The sequence below is a fragment of the Maylandia zebra genome, linkage group LG2 (assembly GCF_041146795.1).
Source record: "Maylandia zebra isolate NMK-2024a linkage group LG2, Mzebra_GT3a, whole genome shotgun sequence".
NCBI classification, from domain to species: Eukaryota; Metazoa; Chordata; class Actinopteri; order Cichliformes; family Cichlidae; genus Maylandia; species Maylandia zebra.
In genome coordinates this window covers 20,088,481-20,113,265 of record NC_135168.1, presented here as the reverse complement: position 1 = coordinate 20,113,265, position 24,785 = coordinate 20,088,481, and the positions used below count along the sequence as shown (strand labels likewise).

General features: G+C 42.2%; 1 protein-coding gene across 2 annotated transcripts in view; it reads left to right on the top strand.

The window, feature by feature from the left end:
* Positions 1–914: 914 nt before the first annotated feature.
* The window catches only part of LOC101483873 (TBC1 domain family member 2A), a 32,460-nt gene continuing 8,589 nt past the window's right edge, over positions 915–24,785 (top strand). Inside the window, exons 1-12 of one of the 2 annotated variants that reach the window (XM_076890004.1) lie at positions 915–1,191; positions 1,573–1,662; positions 6,666–7,671; positions 7,757–7,868; positions 16,076–16,196; positions 16,303–16,418; positions 19,481–19,740; positions 19,823–20,092; positions 21,585–21,713; positions 21,909–22,019; positions 22,147–22,319; positions 22,497–22,608. In XM_076890004.1, coding sequence (XP_076746119.1) covers positions 1,631–1,662; positions 6,666–7,671; positions 7,757–7,868; positions 16,076–16,196; positions 16,303–16,418; positions 19,481–19,740; positions 19,823–20,092; positions 21,585–21,713; positions 21,909–22,019; positions 22,147–22,319; positions 22,497–22,608 — 2,442 coding nt within the window. In that variant the 5' untranslated portion in view covers positions 915–1,191; positions 1,573–1,630. The remainder of the gene's footprint in view (positions 1,192–1,572; positions 1,663–6,665; positions 7,672–7,756; positions 7,869–16,075; positions 16,197–16,302; positions 16,419–19,480; positions 19,741–19,822; positions 20,093–21,584; positions 21,714–21,908; positions 22,020–22,146; positions 22,320–22,496; positions 22,609–24,785) is intronic. The other variant, XM_024804104.2, reaches the window with a different exon arrangement.

The following is a 24,785-nucleotide window of genomic DNA, read 5'->3' as shown; positions in this document are numbered from 1 at the left end:
GAGTTTGTTGTGGAATTTGACATACTGCAGCCCCTTCTCCCTTTTCCCTTTCATTAAGAATGACTTCCTGACAGCCTGATGAGACTTCAGTGATCAGTAGATGGATTACCTGAAGGTCAAGATGCTTCTCTCAAGTCCTGTGTCAGTCTTTTTAAAGACACACTGCACACCATGCTGAGATATGCCAGTGTAACAGGGCGGCCCTTAGCGGCTGGAAACACAGTGAGATGGACCAATAAATATAGTAAGGGTGTCCTCTTCCTTACAGCCAGCTAATAGTTTTTTAGGATTCGCCTTGTCGTTTCAAAAATACAATTTTATGCTGTCAAACTGTCTAATCTTTGATATTTTTCATAGATGTAACCAAAGGAATGGAACAAATGATATATTTTATGACAGGCTGCCTAAAGACACAGTTTAAAATTAGCTCTTTGCTAAGTTGTGTGTAGACACAACACTGATTCATTTCGTTATCTGCCTTTTTTATGTTTGAATGACTCATAGGTGAGCATTGAAGTTGCTTATAAACAAACCAAAAACATTGCTCTAAAATGGTCTAGTACAGGAGGTGTACTGAAAATGAATGAAAGAGGAGCCAATGTCCAAAGAAAAGCATTGACAGTTCTTCAGAAAGTATGAAGAAATACTGCTCAAGAAGGTCTGGACGCTTGGAAGCAAAAAATAAAAAAAATGATGGGCGGCTTAAAACTTTTTAAACAGTTCTGTAATTAGTGAAGTTAAAAAAGTGAAATAAAATATTTCAAGTGCAAGTGTTCCTAAAAAGTTCCTCGTCTAGCTATTAAGTAGCGTGAATTCTTTTGATGTTACAAAAGTACACATTATTTTGAAGATCACAGGAACTTTTCCAAAACTGGTCTTATTTTGAAATGTCTTACCGGAAGTTACGTCTTCGCTCCGTGTTGTTGGGCCGTGGCGCTGAAAGGAGCGCTCCCAGCCGCAGGGGTGGATGGCAAGGAGCCGGAAGAAAGAGAAGTCAGAATAAAAGGACGTAAAGCAGAAAAGAAGAAGAAGACTAGGAGGAGGAGAGGAACGAGGAGAGGGAGAAGTCCAGAAGAGGAGAAGAAGTGAGGAGCTGGTGGAGTGACTCAGTGTGATTTCTTTAACAGCTGCAGCGGCTGTCAGTCAAACACGAACAGACCCGCCAGGTGGGCTCAGGCCCCGCCCCTTCAGGTAAACCCTCAACTGTTTCTGCTGTTACAGAAGTCCTTAAATATCAAAGTAATAATAAGTAATCAAAGTAACAGTGGAGTTCCGCTGAGTGGAAAAATTACTTTAATGTGTGTGTAAGTATGAGCGGGAGTAGACACGTGTAGAGACTTTGTACTGAGAGGAAGGACGATTTAAAAGTATTTTTTACAGTTTTGTATGAAGTACTGCAGTAATTACCAGTGTGTGTGTGTGTGTGTGTGTGTGTGTGTGTGTGTGTGTGTGTGTGTGTGTGTGTTTGTGTGTGAGAGAGAGAGAGAGAGAGAGAGAGAGCGAGAGAGAATGGGATCAGTGAGCATAAGCAGCTTTCCTAAAAGCATGAAGTATTTGCTCACTTCCTATCAGGCTGCCGGTGTTGTGCTGCATTCTGTGACCGGATCAACTGCGTTCCTGCCTGCTGCTCATGTTTCCATCACTTCATGCTCAAAAAGCAAAGTCAGTGATGCTCTTCATCAGTCAGAGATCCACCTCCAAAACGAACAAGAAAAACACATCTGATTTCAGTTATGACGAGCTGTTTGTACTAACGTCATAAAACAAAAAGTCTTTCTAGAAGACAAATGAAACAAATGTCCCGAAGTCAGAGCCAGTGTTGTGTCAAAAAGTGATTGTCTGCCAAAAACTGATTGTTTGTATTTAAACTGCTATAACTAACTTGTTGGTCTATAATATGTGAAACATATGTCAAATGTATCCCTCATGAATGATATCAAGTCATCTTAAGCAACAAACAACATTCCTGTAACAAGGTAGAAGCCGCAATCAGTTTTTGGCAGTGACTTTTTTGTATCCTTTATTTATGCAGTTAAAAAAATTCTTGTTGACTTTAAAAAGATCTCTTTCAAGAGTAATCGGGCCAAGGGGACAGCTGAAATTGCAACAAATGCAAAAATAGTTCTGTAAACATATTTTAAGTGGACAAAAGGGAGCTGATTGATTATAATGTAAGTACAATAACACAGGTATTTTTTTTTATTTTATATACACCCCTTTGTAATACCTGTTCACCAAAGTCTATTTAGCAACATATATAATGATATTACACATTAAAAAAAAAACACACGGAAACATTGGAAATCAGTTTTTGGCACAACACCTGTCTGCAGAGCATCTCAGTTGAGCATGGCTAAAAACCAGTAAACAGGCAGAATTATATTAATAAATCAACCAGCAGAGGGTGCTCTATAGGTTGGCTAAGTTTGTAGTTTTGCATTAAATTAGACAAGAGCCACTAGCACTTCTTCCTGGTGCCTTACAGTGGTTGCTAGAGGTTGCTGGCCGTTTTGGGGTGATATTGGTTGCAAACAGGGTGCTGCACCAGAAAAACTCCTTTTAATTGCTGTGGTTACTAGGAAGTTGCCATAGTCACCCATATTTTGCGTGCAAGGTTGCCACTTGTCTGCAAACACTCACTAACTAACCACTAGCAGTAGTGCAAACCAAACAGGAAACAGATAACTTTCAAAGTAAAGGTTGGGCCTCATTGCCAGACACATTCCACAAGACATGAATGACTTTTACTTTGAAGGCACAGTCTTTGTTTTAACTAACTTAGCTAGCAGCTGTCAAATGTTTGCAAACAAGATGGCATCTTCCACCCAAACTACAGGCAACTGCAGCAATCTGTCAGCAACCAAAGCAGTTTCACCTTGCAACAGCAACTTTCTGCAACCACTTGTAAATCAATCAGAGAATATTGATTTTTCCTTTGCAGCCTGGGATTGCCATGGCGTAACTGTTCACACTGATGGATAAACATCATATACATGACTTCCACACAGAGAGGTGACAGTGTCTGTTGTTTCTGTTAGATGAAATAACATGGAGTCACTCATAAATATCTCACAGTTGTAAGTCATTACCAAAGGATAGAGCAACAGGAGTAAAATAAGCTTAATGAGTAGTAGGCTCAAACTGTCATAAACCTCTGACGTGCTTGAGGGTTTGGCTTTGGGTTGGGCCTTCGGGGGCAGTGCAGTGAGCTGTGAGAATGCCAAAACTTTTCCAAGTCAAACAAACATTTAGATAACAAGACATATTGGCCAAAGCTGCTGCCGCAAACATGAATCATTTCATGCTCACTCAGATGACAAGCAGTATGCTGTGGGACCGACACGGTGAACTCTAAAAGCGGTCACACCTGCAGCGGAGCAGCCCCAACTGAAACAAGTCACGTGCAGACCATCGCTTGTTTTTTCTTCAGCACTTAAAATGCTTGCATTACGTTCCTGGAAGCAGCGCTTAGGCTTTTAAATCAGCACTGTCTCAGCTTTTCCAGTTAGCACGCTCTGAACACACACCAATACTTAAATAGCATGAGAGGAAATACAGGCATGAGACACACCACTGCTGAAAGGAATTTGTCCTAGGTGAAGAATTTCCCATGAACGTCTTCTTTAGCATTGCTTGGATCCTTTCCCCCCCTGTTGAACACTTAATTTGATTTCAAGCAATTTTCTTTTCTCACCCTTTAGTGTCATGCAGATCTAACCTTTTCAGCTTTCTTACTCTTCCTGCCAGTCTAATATTAGCCTGGTAGTTTCATCTGGAACTGGATCCAAAACCTGACATGTACAAAACAGCATTGAGGGAAAAGCTCCCCCCAGAAGCTAAATGTCTTTTAAAATGGCCACAGAGCACTCTTGCTTTAAATCTGTGGTTTTTAAGGGTTTCCAACCTATCTCACACTTTAGTGTTAGCCATTGTCCCATGATGACGATTGCATCAAGCACACTCTGAATCAGCGCAGTTAGATCAGTTTCCGTACAATGACCCACAAAATCCCAAGCAGGTGTTCATAAACAGCTGACACTAAGTGTGACAACACAATAGAATTTGTTTTAAAAAAAGATCTTCAGTCTGTCACAGTGATTCTCAGAAAGTTATGATAAAAAACAAACACACTATTCTGAAGCATTTTAAAAATATTACACATTAAACAAAGTGAAGTAACTTAAATGAATGGTAAGTCAACAAAAGTGAAAGTTGGGAGAATCAGGATTGTGAGAGGTGCAAGGAAGAAAAACAAAGAACTAACTCAGAGCAAGTACTAGCAACAGCTTTATAGACTGGAAAACCCAGTCAGCCCTGCCCTCCAGGTAGCTGAAACACCTACAGAGGAAAGGGAAGGCATTAAATGATGGGATCGGTCAGACTAAATTAAAGGAAAGGAAAATCTCTGAACTTAGTGCTTCTTTGAATGAATTCAAGTCTCTGGAGTGTGAATCAGCGCTGACACCAAATGCCGCACCACTGCTTACACAAACTAAATGTCAAATACCTCGAACTGGAAGCACATGCTCTACAAACACTGTCAGACAAAGGCAGAATGTGGGGAACCTTTACCATCTTCCCCTTTCAGCTGTTTGAATAAAATGAGTCTAGTAGTCAATAGAAAATTAAAGGGCAGCTGGTTTTCCTATCTGAAACCCGTTTAACTGAAAGCCAACAGTCCATACAGGACGCGGCCTCCTTCCAAACTCATTGAAGGCTGTCTGGAAAAATCCATGAATATAACAGCAGTCAGTAACATGCATGATCTGCACAGCACAGGTCTGCAGTTAAGCTGAACTGGATATTCCACAAATACGTGTGGGCTGACCTGCCACATGAGAAGGTCATGCCACGCTTACCAGTCAAGAGCCCCTACTCTAGTTTGGCTTTCCCCCTTCATATCTGTGTGTATAGAGATGCAGAGATATGGATTGTCATTTAGATGTTTTGCTTCCCTGGACCTGAACCACTTCCTGTAATTAGGTCCCATTGCTTTAGAACTCATCAGATTTGTGCTTATTTTGGTGCTTTTCTTCAGTAGAAGAAGGATTCAGGTCCTCCACTGCGGGAAAAAAACACTAAAACGTGTTTTTAGAGCTTCACGCATCATGGTGCTCTGCTCCTGGACCACCAACGGGTGAATAAAGAGTCGAACACACATTTTAGACTATATACAAACACGTGACTTCAGTAAAAGAAGAAAGAATGGAAAAATAATTATTTACAGGTTTGGTCCTATTTGATTTTTATTTCTCAGTAGAGAAAAAACTTTTAGCATTCTCAGCTGAATTTTAAAATGATGATCCACAGACTGTATACCTTCATATACATATACAGTAGGCACTATACTGTACATTAAGACACTGACTACGCTTGCCATTGCACGCACAACAAAATCCACACCCAAAGCAAAGCTGATGTTTCTCTAAACAGGAAAATGTTCAACTGTCAGCCCAGCACTTAGAAATAACAATACAACTCTCTTTTTTTCTGTCCGCTTGCAGCACGCTCTTACTATTTATGGATTCTTTTCTCTTTAAATGGTTTTTAGTTTTACAAATTAAAGCATGAACTTCGAAATAGAACCAATAGAATTTCATCACCAACCCCAGGGCTTTAAAAAAAGACAGAAAAAAAATGCAGTTCTTCTAATGTCCACTAGAGGCTACAGCATAGACGCCCATGTTATTCTTGATTACAGCGTGCTTCAAAAGGGGTGTGGCCTCTTTGGCTGACCTGCAGAAAGGCTGTATCCCAATTCAGGGTCTGCAGCCTTAAAGGCCGCATTTTAAGGCCAATTACGTCACCGCGACGCGATGAAGGCTGTCCCAATTCGAAGGCTGCTCGAAATGCGTCCCTTAAATGAGATACAGCCATAGTTCACAGAAGTGGCTGCAGCTGCTAGCTGTCTGCTAGGCTTCACCTCAGCTAATTGGAGACCTCAGGGCCATGTTTGTGCTGTTAGAGCCTTTTGTTGTCATTTTAATAATTATTATTATTATCTAGCCAACAATATGGCTGCTGTGTGCGTAATCGTACTAACAGACCATTCAGTAAGTCCATTTCTAAACTTAAACTTTTATTTAGATGTTACTGTGCAGTAATTAGCAGGTATGTGTCTGTGTGATGCTGTTGTACTGTTTGTGAATGCAGCTTGACAGTCAAGCTAGCTAGCATAACATAACACTCCACCCTGTCATACAGATATGGTCTATATGCTATCTCTGAGGTTGAAGACAGATACTAAAACTAATGAGTGGCATTAAGGTGGGTATAGTCATCTTTTATTTACAGTCTATATAAGGTAAACACTCAGAAAGTAAGCAAATCAATTTTAAAAAATCATTTAATAAATAAATGAGTTTGAGGAACCTTGGCTGTCCACATGATTTTACTGCATACAGGTGATATTGCATATTTCAACACAAACTGATGTGTATCTGAATGTGTAACTGGTTTACTTTGAATTTGTGTCCCTGCATTTCTTCTCCTGCTGGCTATGTTTTCTTTTTTCCAAATGCAGCCTTTATTTATACTCCTTGTCTGGAAAAAGGCACTTAGCCTGGATTTGAAATTCTCAGAATCCAGTTTGATGGTTTACCGCCAAACGTCTCCTCACAAACATCATTAAACTCAATTTCCTTCCTCCGTCTTTCTTTTTGCAGGATGAATGGAAGCGGCTCAGCAGGAAATCCCAGCTCTGCCTCGTCTTGCTCACTTCCTGCCCACGCTAACGAGGGGACGCTGAAGACAGAGTCTCCGAAGAAGGACCACCAGAGCACAGAGTCTGCCAGTGTGCCTGGGTCACAGAAGAACCAGAGGCCAGGAGGGAACAAACAGGCTAAAGAGAAAACAGACCGGCGGGATCCTCACACGGAGAAAACCTCAGAAAATACTCCAGAGACAAACAGGCTAAAGGCTAAAGATTCAACTTCTTCAAAAAATGAATCAAAACCAGATCGACCACAACCAGAAAACCTCTTTCCAGACCAAACCGAACTAGATCCTCTTCCTGAATCAACAGATTCTGGTTTGGGGGCAGATCAGAGGAACCTTGGAGATTCTGTCAGACCAAAACATGAACAAGAACCGGGTGACTCTCAGGACTGTCAAAACCACAAAGATCTTTTTTGTGCAGATCAGAAAACTAAAGATGAGAAAAGAAACTCATTTATAACTTTGCTAACAGATGAAAAGGATGTCCAGAATAAGCTCCATATTTCTGAGTCCATAGAGGAGAAAAAACCTGAGAGGCTTCAGCATTTCCAAGATCCTCCTCACCTAAACACCCACAAATCTCCTCCCCCTTCTCCTGCAGACCAGAAAAGACACTTGGATCCTCCAGCTAAAAGATCCGCCCTGGCTCCACCAGCTCCACCTCTCACCATTGAGGCTTTCTGTGACCAGATGCAGCCCGGCCCTGCAGGTTTTCCTTCCGGGGAGCCCAAACTGTGTGGCTTCCTGATGAAGCAGGGTGGGCCTCTGAGGGCCTGGAAGCAGCGCTGGTTCACTTACGAGGAGAAGAAGAACCAGCTGTTCTACTACCGCACACCAAACGACGTGATGCCGCTCGGGTGGGTGGAGCTCAGCGGTGCCACCTTCACCTACCCACTGAAGTCAGAGCCGGGTACCTTCCAAATTAAGACACCTGAACGGACTTTCATACTGAAGGTAGGAGGCCAAATGTTGCTTAAAGCATTTTTGGATTTGAGTCGCAAGTGTTTGGAGTCTCTTAATCCACCTGCACCCTCTCCAGGCTGTGACCGAGGAGCTGATGCTCTATTGGCTGCAGCAACTACAGGTGAAGCGCTGGCAGCACCGAATGATGTCCATGTGCTCAGACCCAACAAACAACAACAACACTGCAGGTGAGAAACCAGCGCGAGCTGCTGCTCGAGCTTCTACATGGAACGCTGAGACATGAACTTAACTGTTTTAAAGTTTCTCCAGGATGTAGTTACAGCGAGCAACAATAAAAGTTTATTTAAAACAAAAGCCCTGAACACTGACAGAAGATCTGCTTCGTCTAATCTTATTTTGAAAATATCAGTAAATTACAGTTTGGTGAGCTTCAACCACCGTCCACTAGAGGCTCCAGCAGACCCCATAGTGCAGGGGTGGGCAACTCCAGGCCTTGAGGGCCGGTGTCCCTGCAGGTTTTAGATGTGTCCTTGAACCAACACAGCTGATTTAAATGGCTAAATTAGCTCCTGCAGTTTTCCAGAGGCCTGGTAATGAACTAATCATGTGATTCAGGTGTGTTGACCCAAGGTGAGATCTAAAACCTGCAGGACACCGGCCCTCGGGGCCTGGAATTGCCCACCCCTGCCATAGTGAGTCACTCCTGAAAGAAAAACATGTTTACAGCCTGATTTTTAAAAAGGGGGCGTATCCGTTTATGACTGCCAGGTGGCTGTAGCTAGTAGTATTCACCTCAGCTAATTGGAGTCCCTGAACTGGACCTGTGGACTGCGTTTGTGCTGTGGGAGCCTTTTTAATGCTAACAGATATTATTAATTTCGTTAACTCATAATTTGCATCATAACTTTCGTCAGGACGAATTTGGCAGCGATCCAATCTGAATCAACTTTTGATTTAGTCTCCTAGTCTGATGATGTTCAGTTGACTAAAACTAGTGATGGGCAGATGAAGCCTCATGAAGCATTGAAGCTTTTCATCCAATTGGTTCACCCCAGCGCAAAGCTTCTTGAAGCTTCATTTGCTCTAGTAGGACACCTACTGGACGTAAAAATATTAGTTGGCATGAATTTGAAGAGTGTGGCCTTTTGCACACAGCCTGTAAATGTCAACAACAAAAGGAGTGTGTAAAACATGTATATTGTATTGATGGCAGTATACTGTGTATATTTATAGTGGCAGTATGGAAAATGATTATTTGGAAATGCTTGAAATGGAAATGATCATTTACTGTGAGGTGAGGTGTGGTTGGGGTGTGGACAGTGGTTGTGCTTTTGTAACGTTGAGGTATGGACAGCTACACACTGAGGCGTCAGTCCTGCCCATATTTTATTCAGTAAAAACTAAATTTTCACTGCTTTTATAACCTTTAGTGGGGAGAACATAGCTAGGATTTAATGATTTAACAAATCTTTTGAATCCTTTGTCCTCCACAATGCTAAATGGCTGGGAGTCCTCAATCACCATGCTAACCAGGTCTTCATCTATTTGAGATTGTTCTCCTGAGGAAAGACAATAAAGACAAAGCACAAATATAAATATCACACACGTAACTTATTACAGCTGTATAATATTGTTATATCATTTAGTAACATTACTGCATGCTATATTATCATGACATTTGATGGCTCACCTGGTCTTGCTCCACAATCGGTGTTCCCCTTATTCTCATGCAAAGCTCTGTAGTGCCTAAGCATGGATGAGGTGTTGTTGTTATATCCCAGCTCCCTGGCACAGAGCAAACACTTCACCTTGTACAAAAGTAAAGACAGCTTAACATATATTGTATTGCACCATCAGTATTATGAAAATACATCTTCTGTAGAAATTTACATACCTTGTTGGGAGGAATAAGATCAAAATGTTCCCACACAGGGGAGGACATCCTGCTCTTCTTAGCTGGCTCCATTCTCTCCTGACTTTCTCTCCTCACTCTCATAAACCTCCAAACTGTCTCCAAACTCTCACTAACTGCAACTCTCCATCAAACACCCACATTTTGAATGAAGTCTGAGGGGTTTATATCGCTGTCATATCTCGCGGCAAAGTTCGAACCACTTCATGAACCAGTCACGTGGTACAGCCGGGCAGCGAGGCTTTGGACGTCATCATTTTCAGCTCCTCCCATAAATGAAGCAAGCCTCGATACGCGCATCGCGGAAACGCTCCCTCCATTACTCGACACAAGCTTCGAAGCCTCGATACAGAACGTCACATCACTAACTAAAACTAAACTTTCAGCATTTGCTGTCCAAATGAGTTGTGGTCCCAGAAGAAGTCTGATCTCTGTGTCTGTGTGATGCACCTGTACAGTGTATGCCTCTCATCCACACGTGGTCACTTCTAGCTCTATTAATGTTGAGGCTTCAGAATGCAGAAGCTACAAAGCTGTGAGTTTCCCATCTCATTTTTATACCCAGTCTGTGGTTGAAACAGACTTTCAGTCTCTAACTTGCTTTTCCCGTGACTCTCACCAGAAGCTTCTTCAGACCTTTTGTCTTTATCGGCCCTCTCATGTTCATGTTTGGTCTCTCATGTTCAGGAAGTGAGTGACTGCTGTGGTTTATCTTCCTCTTCCTCCTTTGTGTCCCAGCAAGAATTGGGAAATCCTTCCATGAGGCATGGGAGGGGCTCAGACTGACTCACTGTTCCCTGAAAGTCTAAAATTGCGTCAGAATAAAGGATCGAGCGAGTCATTTAGCATGCACTGACTGGTTTTGTTCCTCTTTTCATAGAAATATTTCAGGTTATACTTTTGTCACAGAGAAGAAGCTGCTTTTCCTTTCATTGTGTCTTCATATATGTGGCTGTTTTTCTTTTGTTTAGGTCAGCATGAAGGAGTTTACAGGGTCTCTCTCTGTGCTTCTTACACCCTTATCATCCTAATTAGGACCTGAGTTTGGAGATGGAGATCATCAAAATCCCAGCAGGGCCATTAAAAATTAAGCAGAGGAGCAGGTGGGGAAATTCACCGCTCCCTCCCCACTGAAAGGCACTAAACATGAATCCAGTCTGGTTTTATTTCTCTGTGCATTATGTCGGGATTCACTGATCAGCTTTTAGTTGAACATCCTCTTGTACAGACAGCCTACGGGCAGTTATCCGTCAGTGTTAAGCAGGCAGAGACTAGCTGAAGCTAAGCACAGCATTCCTATGACAGCAGTGGTAAACACAGTCATGCTGTGTTTAGGTGCAATGCTGGACAGCCTCCAACTGACAGATGAGGTTAAAATTGGTGACAGTGTTCACTGACTCAAACTAATTGAAAATATTAAGCACTCTGATGAGCTCTTTCAGCCTTTTGAGTTTCTGTGTTTGATCAAATAAACCATTTTTAAATGGCCTGCATTTGTATAGCGCTTTACTTAGTCCCTAAGGATCCCAAAGCGCTTTACACTACATTCAGTCATTCACCCATTCACACACACATTCACAATGGCAAGCTACATTGTAGCCACAGCTGCCCTGGGGCGCACTGACAGAGGTGAGGCTGCCGGACACTGGCGCCACCAGGCCCTCTGAGATCACCAGTAGGCAACGGATGAAGTGTCTTGCCCAAGGACACAACGACCGAGACTGTCCAAGCCGGGGCTCGAACTGGCAATCTTCCGATTACAAAACGAACTCCCAACTCTTGAGCCACAATCACCCATGGCTTAATCTTAAATTATACTTTTGCGGATGAAGTAAAAAGTGTGATTTTACTTCTGTTGTGTGCCTCTACTGTTGTCTATTAACAAGTAAGCGCATTAGAGGGTTAAAAAGGTTAAAAATTTAATCTTCACTTAGCAAAAATTATGCAAATGTCATTAAATGAAATCATGAATGAAGCTTGTACTAAAAAGTGTTATCAGTCCAAGTACTTCATGTAGCATGCAGTCAAATACTTCACCTCTGAAAATATTTGACTTTTAAGAGGCCATCACGGCTCATTTCACCAAATATTGGTGGTGCTCGATATGCTCTGTGATGTCGCCCTGTGGAGCTGAGGATCATTTCCTGTTATGGTTCAGTTACATCATCATCTGGACAGGAAGCGATTCTGACTGCAGATCAGCTGCATGCGACTGAATGAGAGGAAACCCCCACAGACTAAATATAAACTGGCGAGCAAACACCTGCTGGAAGGAAAAAAAAACAGAGTGGCACAGCTCAGAGCTTCATTCTTTCATTTTTTTATCGTGAGATAAAATTTGTATAAAACAAGCATTGAACCTCCTCTGTTTATCAGTCTGACTACTGGAGCAGCTCACCTGGCTCTCAGGTATTCAGTACATGTCCCAGCTTGTTCAGCACTTTTACGTCTCAGCTCAGCTCACAGAGACGGCTCCATTGTTTGTTTGTTTTTAATTATCCTTCATGTAGGTGTTCAGAGCCTAATCTGACAGCGTGGAGATCTTTCAGTGCCCCCTGCAGGGTCTTTATGACATGGCCTGGAGATCCTCCCAGACTCATCCCAATATATACAGTGAAAATCGCAAAATTTCTTAATTTTTAAAAGAATCATTTTTTAAAATTGTTTTTATCTACGTTTGTGTTGTTTAGGCATCAGAATTACTCAACTACTTCAGTAAATCATTCCTATTATATTATAAAACACCTTTCAGGCACACACATTTCTGGATTATACCTTTTTGTAGCTGTTTCTTTTATTTATAGTCTAAACATTATTTATTACTACAATCTGCAACTCTTTCACAATTTTAGTCATGCTTTCTACTTTTCTTTAACTTAAACGTATTTTTATTTTTTTGTTTTGTTTTATCACTGTTGTGCATATAATACCTATTTGTCGAGCTATCTTATCCATCTAACTAACTAGCTATCGTTTTATCTATCTAGCAATCTAGCTAACTATCTAGAATTCACATTAATCACATTATTGGACATCTAGTATGGAAAATTTTAAAAGAAAAAGATAATGGAGGTAGAAGTGCAAATAATTTTACATAAGGGGGACAAAAAATACACTGAACAAAAATATAAATGCAACACTTTTGTTTTTGCTCCAATTTTTCATGAGCTGAACTTAAAGATCTGAAATATTTTCTACATACACAAAGGACCCATTACTATCAAATATTGTTCACAAATCTGTCTAAACTGTGTTAGTGAGAACATCTCGTTTGCTCAGATAATCCATCCCACCTCACAGGTGTGGCATGTCAAGGTGCTGATTAGACAGCATGAATATTGCACAGGTGTGCCTTAGACTGCCCACAATAAAAAGCCACTCTGAAATATGCAGTTTAATCACACAGCACAATGATACAGAAGTCGCAAAACCCGTCAGTATCTGGTGTGGCCACCATTTGTCTCACACAGTGCAACATATAGATGTGTTGCACTGTGTGAGGCAAATGGTGCGCAATGGGCATAGAGTTGATCAGGTTGTTGATTGTGGGCTGTTGGTCCACTCTTCTTCAATACTTGTGTAAAGTTGCTGAACATTAGCAGGAACTGGAACACGCTTTCATGTGACAAACTGCTGTCATGTGACGACCTGCAGTCAGGTCCAGTCCCCGATAAGGACGACGGGCATGCAGATGAGCTTCCCTGAGATGGTTTCGGACAGTTTTAGCAAAAATTCTTTTTTATGCAAACTGATTGTTGCTGCAGCTGTCTGGGTGGCTGGTCTCCACCTGGTCGACCATCCTAGAGGTGAACGTGCTGGATGTGGAGGTTCTGGGCTGGTGTGGTTACATGTGGTCTGCGATTGTGAAGCCGGTTGGATGTACTGCCAAATTCTCTGAAACGCCTTTGAGGACGGCTTATGGCAGAGAAATTAACATTCATTGCACAGGCAAGAGTTCTGGTAGACATTCCTGCAGTCAGCATGCCAATTGCACGCTCCCTCAAAAGCTGCGACTTCTGTATCATTGTGCTGTGTGATCAAACTGCATATTTCAGAGTGTCCTTTTATTGTGGGCAATCTAAGGCACACATGTGCAATATTTATGCTGTCTAATCAGCACCTTGACATGCCACACCTGTGAGGTGGGATGGATTATCTCGGCAAACGAGAAGTTCTCACTAACACAGATTTAGGCTACGTCCACACGTACACGGATATTTTTGAAAACGGAGATTTTCCATTTCCGTTTTAAAAAATAATCCCGTCCACACGTAAACGCAAAAGTGAAGGAAAACGCTGGTAGGAACATGCCAAAGCAACAGGTGGCGATATATTCCTAAACGTGTAGAAATGTTGGCCAATCAGAAGTCTAGAAGCCTCGGTGGGAAATAGTAAACAAAGATGGCACAAAGAAGCAGAACCTATGTGTGCAGGGATAGTAACTGTGTGTGTATGTGTAAGCATTTAAACACTGCAGAGAGTACAGTTAACAGTATTTTGTCCCCCACTGTAGAAATTAATTTCACCGAAACAATAACATGGCGCACACCTTTGACGCTGCGTTTTCTCAGTTTTCCTCATCCACAAGTAAATGCAAAAATGGAGCTTTCGAAAATATCCACCCTGGCAGGCGTTTTCAAAAAATCTCCGTTTTCAGTGACCGAAAACGCCGTTTACGTGTGGACGAAAGGTGCAAACGCACAGCAAAATCTGCGTTTTCAAAAATACCCGGGTACGTGTGGACGTAGCCTCAGACAGATTTGTGAACAATATTTGATAGTAATGGGTCCTTTGTGTATGTAGCAAATGTTTCGGATCTTTAAGTTCAGCTCATGAAAAATGGGAGCAACAAAAGTGTTGCGTTTATATTTTTGTTCAGTGTAATAATTAAACAATTTAAGACCCGTCAGTGAAGTGTGCTAAGGTTCAGACTCGTAAAACAATTAGCCTGAGCTTTTTTTCAACAGTTTTAAAAAGAGTGAACATCTTTATATTCCTGTCACCTTTCTTTTTTTGCCTGGACGCAAGAGTCATAGCTGAGCCAGTGTTGATGTGTTTTGATCTTTCCATACAACAGAACCCTTTACCAGAGATTTGGAAGTGTGCCTTTTTTTTTACTCCCCTACTGAAAACTGGTGATTCTTCAATGGTCAATAACTACAGTACAGACCAGTTTCCAAACTCTGGATCTTAGTCTGGTAAATAATCAACTTAGAGTTTCTTGGATTATAGTAGTTTTTCTTTATCTCCTTCTCTGTCTGGCTTTAGGAAATTGCAATGCTATGAAACTGCTTTCTTAAAAGTTCTTAATGATGTTTATTGAGCCTTGAAAGCCTTCAAAGAACTACTGCGCTGCTCTTTTTATTGGTTTTTCAAAAGCCTTTAGCACTATTGACCATGGCATTTTATGCCAGAGGCTACTGGTCGTAGGCCTTTCAGACCAAGCAGTTTGGTGTATTACTAATGACTTTTCTGACCATCAGCAGTGCATGTAGCTCAGTGGCCTCTCTTCCAGAGAGTGCCCCAGGGTTATGTAGTGGGGCCTGCACTATTTACTATTTATGTTAATGGCTGTGGACAAAATCTTAATGCTTCGGTTAATTTTTACACAGATGATACAATTATTTATTGTGTTTTGAATTTATACAGTCACAGCTGTGTCAGCTCAGACTGCTTTTGAATGCAGGAAAAAAAACTAGTTTATGTGAAAATTACTGAAACTGAGGCTGAAGTTGGGCTTCTTTTTCCAAAAATCAATCGTGTTTCTCTTTCACAGCAAGGAAAAGGCTCGTTGTTACCACCTGTTAACCCCTCCTGGATTACAGCGATAAAATTTAGATGAATGCCTCTGCTCTTTCTCTCCATTTCATGGACTGTTTATCACAGGGCACTAAGATTTACAAGCAGCTGTAAACCTTTGGCACGCCACTGTACTTATATTCTCTGGTTGACTGGCTCTCACTGGCCATATGCAGGATGGTTCATTGGTATAATTTTATCTGTAAATCTATGTATGGTTTACTCCCTTCTTATTTATCAGAGTACACATCATGCAAACAGTTTAGTCATAGTCTGCAGTCTCAGGATTTTATTACAGTCACCATCAGTTCATACAGAACTCAGAAAGAAGGCATTCCTCTTTTTCTGCCCCATCTTTGTGGGATACACGATATGACATCAGCTGATGTCACTTGTAGACTTTAAAAGACGTACAAATGACTTTGTGAAATCATCCCTGGGAACTTGTTCCTGTTTTTGACATGAATGTGTAAACGTTAGACAATTTTAGCTATTCTATTGTTTCTTCTATTGCTGCGATTTTAATGTTTGTCTGACACAGGTCACTCTTGTAAATGAGACACCGAGTCTTAATGAGACTATATAAGAGAGTGTATAAGTAAAGGTCAAATAAAAAGTATTTAAACATCAAACACACATTCATTGAAAATAAGCAGCTAGAAGAAAACACACAGGCTTTGCGTGTGTGTCTGAGGTGTTGAATGTCTGTGTGTGTTTGTGCAGATGACTTCCTGCCAGTGTTGAAGAGCCCCATCGGTCTGGTCGGGGAGGGGGCCGCCAGTGTGCCGATGACGCGAATTCCCCTCGCCAACGTGTCGCTCAAGCATCCGCTCATCGAGATCCAGTGAGTCCCCTCGGCCACAAATCTGAGACATTTAAACGGCTCAGACAGTCTGATGTCTTCCACTTGTTTTGTTGTTGGTCTTCATGTTTCTTCTTTCTGAGTACAGAAACTCAGTCCACTGTCTGCGTAAGAGGTCATCCCAGGACTGGAGTCAGAGCGTGTTTCATGTAGAAGCTCCTCCCTGGATTCCCCCGAACATTGCCGACACAGTCAACACCCCCAGTATGTATATACAGTACTACAGCAGTACTACAGTAACTAGCTAGAGCTTAGAGTACACCAGTAATACCATTTTTATTCATCTATGAAACCACATGACGCAAATCAGTTAAACTACAGTCATAACTTAAAGACTTGAATGATGTTAAATTTTCTCCTTTTAAATTCACACAAACTGAAGTTTTTTATTGTACGCGGCCCTAAAAACCTCAGAAACTTGGTGTCCAACCAGATCCTTATTCTGAATGGTGTTACCTTTGCCTCCAGCAGCCCTGTGAGGAGTCTCGGAGTCACTTATGTCCGTCAGTGCGCACATTAGACAAATATGTAGGCCTTTTTTGTTTCATATATGCAACATCAACAAAATTAAGAACATGGCCTCAAAGTGATGCTGAAATATTAGTTCACAGATTTCCTACTTCTAGGCTGGACTGTTGGAATTCATTGTCAGGTTGTTCTTAAAGCTCGTTGAAAAGCCTTCAGCTGTTTGAAATTCTGCAGAATATAACAGACGAGCTCCCCAGTTTGGATTCAGGAACACTCTCTACTTTTCCTATTAGATTTCTCTTTTTAATAAACCTTGTAGTTAGTGTTGTGTAGGTGACAGGTGACAGTGAACCAAACCATGTTATGAATGTTTCCACCCATATTTGGTCGAGACAGATTGCTGCCCCACTCTGATCCTGCTTCTGTTGAAGGCATCTTCTGTCATAAAGTGCTCCACATGGAGGATCATGTAATCACTGAAGTCTCTCTAATACTGTAAGGCCTTTACTTTGAGATAATAAGGCAGCATTTTTGTGATTTGGGGTTATATAGAAATAAAGTTGAGGCCTGCGGTGCCCATCAGATGTGGAAGGAAGAAGATGCATCTATAGTTACCTGTGACTTTAAATTGGACTTGAACTGGGACTTTTTCATTTTGACTTCAGACTAAACACATAAACATCAGCCTGAACTGTGACTCACCTGTACTGAGTATTTTGTACCTGATTTGGGCCATGGTCCGCTTCAGTCCTCGGGTTTTTATTAAGAGCTTGTTAGTCTGTGTTTGTCCTGTAAATTACCACCATCAGTTTCTTTACAATTCAATTTTATTTATATAGCGCCAAATCACAACAAAAGTCGCCTCAAGGCGCTTCATAGATACAGAGAAAAACCCAACAATCATATGACCCCCTATGAGCAAGCACTTTGGCGACAGTGGGAAGGAAAAACTCCCTTCTAACAAGAAGAAACCTCCGGCAGAACCAGGCTCAGGGAGGGGCGGGGCCATCTGCTGCGACCAGTTGGGGTGAGAGAAGGAAGACTGAATAAAAGACATGCTGTGGAAGAGAGACAGAGGTTAATAACAAGTACGATTCAGTGCAGAGAGGTCTATTAATACATAGTGAGTGAGAAAGGTGACTGGAAAGGAAAAACTCAATGCATCATGGGAATCCCCGGCAGCCTACGTCTATTGCAGCATAACTAAGGGAGGATTCAGGGTCACCTGGTCCAGCCCTAACTATATGCTTTAGCAAAAAGGAAAGTTTTAAGCTTAATCTTAAAAGTAGAGATAGTGTCTGTCTCCCGAATCCAAACTGAAGGCTGGTTCCACAGAAGAGGGGCCTGAAAACTGAAGGCTCTCCCTCCCATTCTACTTTTAAATACTCTAGGAACAACAAGTAAGCCTGCAGAGCGAGAGCGAAGTCCTCTAATAGGGTGATATGGTACTACAAGGTCATTAAGATAAGATGGGGCCTGATTATTTAAGACCTTGTATGTGAGGAGCAGGATTTTGAATTCAATTCTGGATTTAACAGGAAGCCAATGAAGGGAAGCCAAAACAGGAGAAATATGCTCTCTCTTTCTAGTCCCTGTCAGGACTCTTACTGCAGCATTTTGGATCAGCTGAAGGCTTTTCAGCGAGTTTTTAGGACTTCCTGATAATAATGAATTGCAGTAGTCCAGCCTGGAAGTAATAACTAGTTTTTCAGCGTCACTCTGAGACAGGATATTTCTAACGTTAGAGATGTTGCGCAAATGGAAGAATGCAGTCTTACATATTTGTTTAATATGTGCGTTGAAGGACATGTCCTGGTCAAAAATCACACCAAGGTTCCTCACAGCGTTACTGGAGGCCAAGGTAATGCCATCCAGAGTAAGAATCTGGTTAGATACCATATTTCTAAGATTTTCAGGGCCGAGTACAATAACCTCAGTTTTATCTGAATTAAGAAGCAGAAAGTTAGCGGCCATCCAGGTCTTTATGTCTTTAAGACATTCCTGCAGTTTAACTAATTGGTGTGTGTTATCTGGCTTCATGGATAGATAGAGCTGGGTGTCATCTGCATAGCAGTGAAAATGTATGCTATGTCTTCTAATGATACTGCCTAAGGGAAGCATGTATAATGTAAACAGAATTGGTCCTAGCACTGAACCCTGTGGCACTAAGGTCTAGCAGGACAAGCACAGAGATGAGTTCACTGTCAGAGGCCATAAGAAGATCATTTGTAACCTTCACTAAAGCTGTTTCTGCGCTGTGATGAACTCTGAAACCTGACTGAAACTCTTCAAATAAACCATTCCTCTGCAGATGATCGGTTAGCTGTTTGACAACTACTCTTTCAAGGATGTTTGATATGAAAGGAAGGTTGGAGATTGCCCTATAATTAGCTAACACTGCTGGGTCTAGAGATGGCTTTTTGAGTAAAGGTTTAACTACAGCCAGCTTGAAGGCCTGTGGTACACAGCCGATTATTAGAGATAGGTTGATCATATTTAAGACTGAATAATTAATAAATGGCAGGACTTCTTTGAGCAGTTTTGTAGGAATCGGGTCTAAAAGACACATTGATGGTTTGGAGGAAGTAATTATTGAAGTTAACTCAGAAAGATCAATTGGAGAAAAAGAGTCTAACTTAACATCAATGGTACTAAAAGTAGCTGTAGATAATATTACATCTGTAGGATGATTATTGGTAATTTTTTCTCTAATGATAAAAATTTTATTTGTGAAGAAGTTTACCCGCTTCAGCATCCAGGCGTGTGACTTCTTTTAATCCTTCTCTGTCACTTCTCAGCTTCTCCAACCCTCAGCACTCCCTCTGAATCCCCGAGCCTCTCCCCTCCCCTACCATTGCTCAATGCCGCTGATCAGGCGCCCCCTACAGATGGCAGGGAGTCACCATCACTGTTTGAGAGTTGCAGCCGCAGGGTGAAGGCTCGCAGCGCGTCCACCTTGCCTGTCCGCCGCAGAGACATGGCGTCTCAGTCCTCAGACCGGATAGGCCGCTTGCAGCAGGAAAAAGAGATGCTGATGGAGGAGGTCAAAGCTCAGAAGGTGATCAGTCGTTCAGTAATCATAAAGTTTTATTGATCTCTGCTGCCACTGAAAAAAGTGACAAACACAGCGCCTCCTGCAGGAGCTGGTGTGGATCCTCCACAAAGCGCTGGAGGCTTCTCAGCTGGAGAAGCGAACCTGTGCCGAGTTTTTGGCAGAGGAGGATGAGCAGGAACGTCTGGAGCTGCTCCGACACCGCGAGCGGCAGGCGGCCGACCTCCGGGGGCGGCTCGACGAGGCCAAGATGGAGGTGGAGGTGGTGAAGAAGAGTCTGGCTGAGAAGGCCATGCAGGTCGCCGAGCTGCAGCACAACAACAGGATGCTGAAGGAGAAGAACAACGCCAAACAGGAGGTGAGGACAAACCAGAGGTTGCTGTCAGACTGACCTCTGGTTGGTCACGTTAAAATAAACTGTGCACGTTTGTTTCCATGACTGAAAGTTTCTCTGAGATCTGGAGCTGTTCCTGGAGCTGCTGCTGGCTCAGGAAAAAAAAAAAAAAAAAAAAAAAGCACAAAACAAACCGAATGTGGGTGGATGTTGATTAGATCAGACAGAGGGCCTCTCCTGTGCATTCAACGCTTCACCTAAATGACCAGCCCAGATGATGGATGTGCCATGTGATTCGTTGGAAAACTGAGAATTGTAGCCAAAAGAACAAAAAAGGGGAACGTTTAAGGAAGATCACAGAGCAAAATGCTCATTGAGCGAGCTCCGTGTCTTCACTTTTAAAGAGCGGTTGGCAGGTTGGTGTTCTGTGATGTTACTTAGGTCTCTTCAGGAGGTGTTTTTTTTTTTATTTTTTTAATATTTTCTGATTCTTCAAGTTTGTGCCTCCTTATTTGGACCGTCCGCCTACCTTTGACCTGGATTTGAATTGTTGTACGCCACACTGAAACATCTCAATTCCTAAAATTCATCAGGAGGAGAGAGGAGGCTGCAGTAGTTATGACTGACGATAAAAAAAATAAAAAAAAAACGTGCTGAGAGTAGGGTTCTTTAGGTAGCTCGTCCTTCATAATCATGAGTTGTTTCAGTTATTTAAAATGATCAGCTGTGTCAGTTTGAGTGCCACATACACTGCAGTTTGATCTCAAATTCGTGAAATTAGTTTACTGCAGATTTCTGAATCCAAGACAAATATTTAGAAAGAAATTATGTCTTTTTAAGTCCAAACACATTCTGAAAAGGTTCATGTTTAATATGCTGCGAGCTGCTTACGAAGTCTAAAACAGACAACTTCACTCAGTTTTCTGCTGTCGCAGGTTTAAATAGCATTTCGTTATCATTCAAGCAGCTCGACTGCTCCTGTGCTGGCTTTCTCACACCGCGAGTAGGAGATGATTTTATTTTCCAGATATCTGAACTTTTAAATTTTCACTTCATTCAAAGCCACCCAAGACTGCACTGGGACCTTTGGTGGGCCTAATCCGGCCTCCGGGCTGCATATTTGACTCTGTCAGGGTTTCATTTTAATTCTGTTTTATGTGTGGCGTGCATTATGACCATATAGCTCAATCAACTGCTCCACCCAGTGGTCACGTATCGTATCTAGGCAGTAACTGGCTCTGTGACTCAGCTTCTTCTTCCTGCCTGAACCAAAACAGGACGCACCCACGCAACATGAGAACGGCTGAAATGAAGTTGAACGATTCTTTATTCTAGTTTTGTGTTGTTGAATCACCGCCTGCAGCTGGCAGACAAATAGAAAGTGCTTAGAGTTACAAGCACTTCTACTTGAGTAAATGTACTCATTTACTTTTTCTTGCTTCCTGTGAGCTTTGTGTGACAGTAAAACATGAAGTCTATCTGCAGCTGTACTCACTGTGCGACTGTTTCCTGTCAGGTGATCATAAAGCTGTCCGATCAGGTGACAGCGTGTCTGTCAGAACCGCGGCGCCCCGACTCGTCCTCTGCCGGCCGCATCAACTCTCAGACTCTCAGACAGCTTCGGCAGGAGAACAACAACCTCAAGGTGAAGCACAGTGATAACTTACAGCGAATTACAGTTTTACTTGAAGGTACAGAGTGTAAGTGATTGTGTTTTAAAGAAAGTTTAAAAACCTTCCAAAATGAGCTGAAGCTATCAACAGTAAAGAAACAGCCGATATTATGTTACTGAGTCTAAAACCTCTTAAACCTCCCAGGTTGTCTGTGTTTGTGTCTGCAGGATGACATCGAGGCATATAAGACTCAGAACAAGTTTCTGAACTCTGAGATCTACCAGCTGACCAAACTGTGGAGGAAAAGCTCAGAGCAGGAGAAAACCCTGATGGTGAAGGTCGGTCTGATGCCATTTCTGTTCATTTAAACACTCCACCACCACACAGAGCTGCTATGGGCCAGCTACAGCCCACAGCCTACAGCACAGTGATTAATGCCTTTTCCTGCCCTCTGATTGGCTGCAGTGTGCTTTCCTGGAGGCCACTAACTGTCAGGTGGAGAGCCGTTACCTGGGAGTCCTGCGGAGGCTGCAGGAGATCAAATCTCTGCATCCGGCCCAGCGGGAGGCCGTGCAGAAAATGATCGAGGACGCTCTGAAGGGAGAGCTGAAGAGAGTCACGAAGCTCAGTGTGCACAGGTACGAGCACCTGAACAGCAGGGTAGACAAAATAACAGACACAACCTGCTTCTTTCTCATTCAAGAGTCACTTGACATGACAATTAAAAACTCAGAAGAAGAAACTCTAAATAGATCAAATTTTTCACTGTTTACTCCAGACCTGATGAATGTGTTAAACATCTGCTGTGTCCTCAGGGATCATGATGAGTACGGCTTTAAGATCATCCCAGACTACGAGGTAGAGGACATGAAGCTGTTGGCAAAGATCCAGGCACTGGAGATTCGCTCCCACAACCTGCTGCACCAGGTCCGAGAAATCAAAGCTTACAGCCGCTCATCCGGGGGAGGTTAAATAAACTCAGTGCGACACCCCCCCAGCAGGCTAGCAGGGCCTGCTGTCACTAATCAGGGCTAAAAAATAAATAAATCAGCCCAAACCTTCTTTCAGCTGCTCCCTTTAAGGGGGTTGCCAGAGCCAATCATCTGTCTCCACCTGTCTGTAATGCGGTTAAAGAACCAGGGCGCCTGACTGCAGCCTCATAGACAATGAGCTATCAGAATAAGGTTCGACTGTGGAGCCTGAGGGGGTGTGAATAAAACACAGGAAATCAAAGTTGAGCTCAAAATATATATATATATATATATATATATATATATATATATATATATATATAATGTTTGTTATGAGAAATGTATAGACGGATGTACAAAAAAAAAAAGAAGAATATGCATATATATATCACAACCAAAAATAATGTTGACAATACAAAACAGCTTATTAGGTTCCAAAAGGAGGTTGAATGAGGTGTAGTCCAGTATGTGATTTATTTTAGTTCCATGGACCTGTGATAGGTCATGTGTCAACAGTTTGATTCAGTGATTCAGTCCATAGGTTCACAATTCCTACCGCAACGTAGCGGTGGTCGGGTGGCTCGCCATCTTGCGCTGATCAGGGCTGATCGCGGGAGAAAAAAAAAAAAACCTGACCTAAACAAGGTCAAAAACATAAATTATCATTCACAGAAGAAAATGAAACAGCATTCTACTGCTGTGACAAAATAAATACATATATCCATAAATAACAAAGACAAGTAATTAATGCCATGTTCCACACAACAATCAACAAACCATCATCTCTTATAATGAATTTCATTCAAAATACTATTATAGAAAAACATTCTCATGGGTCCCATCAAAGTATATCAGCCATAAAGCTAATAAACATTATCCAAAGTTAATCAAATATATTTACAAAACTCATTTAATCACAGGTGTTGCGCAACAGATTCAATAATCTAAATGGAATTTACCTCAATGCAAAATCTCATAGGCCGCTTTGGCATTTCATCAGAAAAGTAACAAAAAACATCCAAAACGGACAAAACTACAAAAATCAAATCACTCGTTCAACTCTAGATACGTTAAGTCAACATTCGGCCATAATGGAATAAACAAAAACAACAATATTCAATAAATAAAACTAGTAATTGCACTTACTGTCGCTAGCCTAGCATTAGCTTACCGGCGTTTTAGGATGTGCGATCGCGGCTCCGCATTTTCATTAATTGTGACAAAACAAACAAATAACTCACCGTTGAGTCGATTGTGAGGTAGTGTAAAGATGAATGAATCGGCCGGGTTATTGCACGCTGTCAACTGGTCTGTAGTGTAAAATTTGTCGATATCTGACAAGTACGCCAACCACAGGGACAACAGCAGCCAGAGGAGCAGGGACATGCAGCTGATTGACCCGGAACTTATACAGGGTTCATTCCCGCCACAATTAAGGGACTGGCGGAAGTGGGGTCAGAAGTTACCGTGGTTACACTCTCCCCCCCAATCTCATGGACGTCCTCGTACATGGACTAGGCTGGCACCGAATGACTGGTTGGCTGAGGTGTGAAGGCATCGTCTCCTCTTCTTCATCGTCTTGAAGAGCGAAGGAGAAGACAGAACTTAACCCATGCAGAAAGGTCTGAACGCTCTTTAACAGAAGCTTACCAGGCTTGATGTATTGCAGCCGATCAGGAGGATTCCTGGCGCGGGTTGAATGCCTCAAGAGTGGTTCTGCCTCAGGACTGAGAGGCTCTGATTCAGTAGGTGAGTGTTGTGACAAGTTACCTCTGGATGCTTCCGAATCAGAAGACAGACTTTCTTCATCGTGAGAAGTTTCTGCAAGATCAACTGGCTCAAAGCCAGCTTCCAAGGTTCCGTTAGCAATAACTTGTTCCTCTTCAACAGGTACAGGTTCCTCTGGGAGAATAGCATTCTCTTACTCTGTAGCCAATACTACGGGGACATCTGGCTGGTTGATAAGTGGAACAGGTTGCGGAGTATTGGGTAAGTCAATGGTTGTTGTGAAGGTGACCGGTTCAGCAGAGAAAGGAACAGGTAGGTATGAGACGAGTTCCTCTTCGTCATTGTCATCAGCATCATCAGCACATACAGGAGACACGGGTAAGACAAGCATTTTTCTCTTCTGCT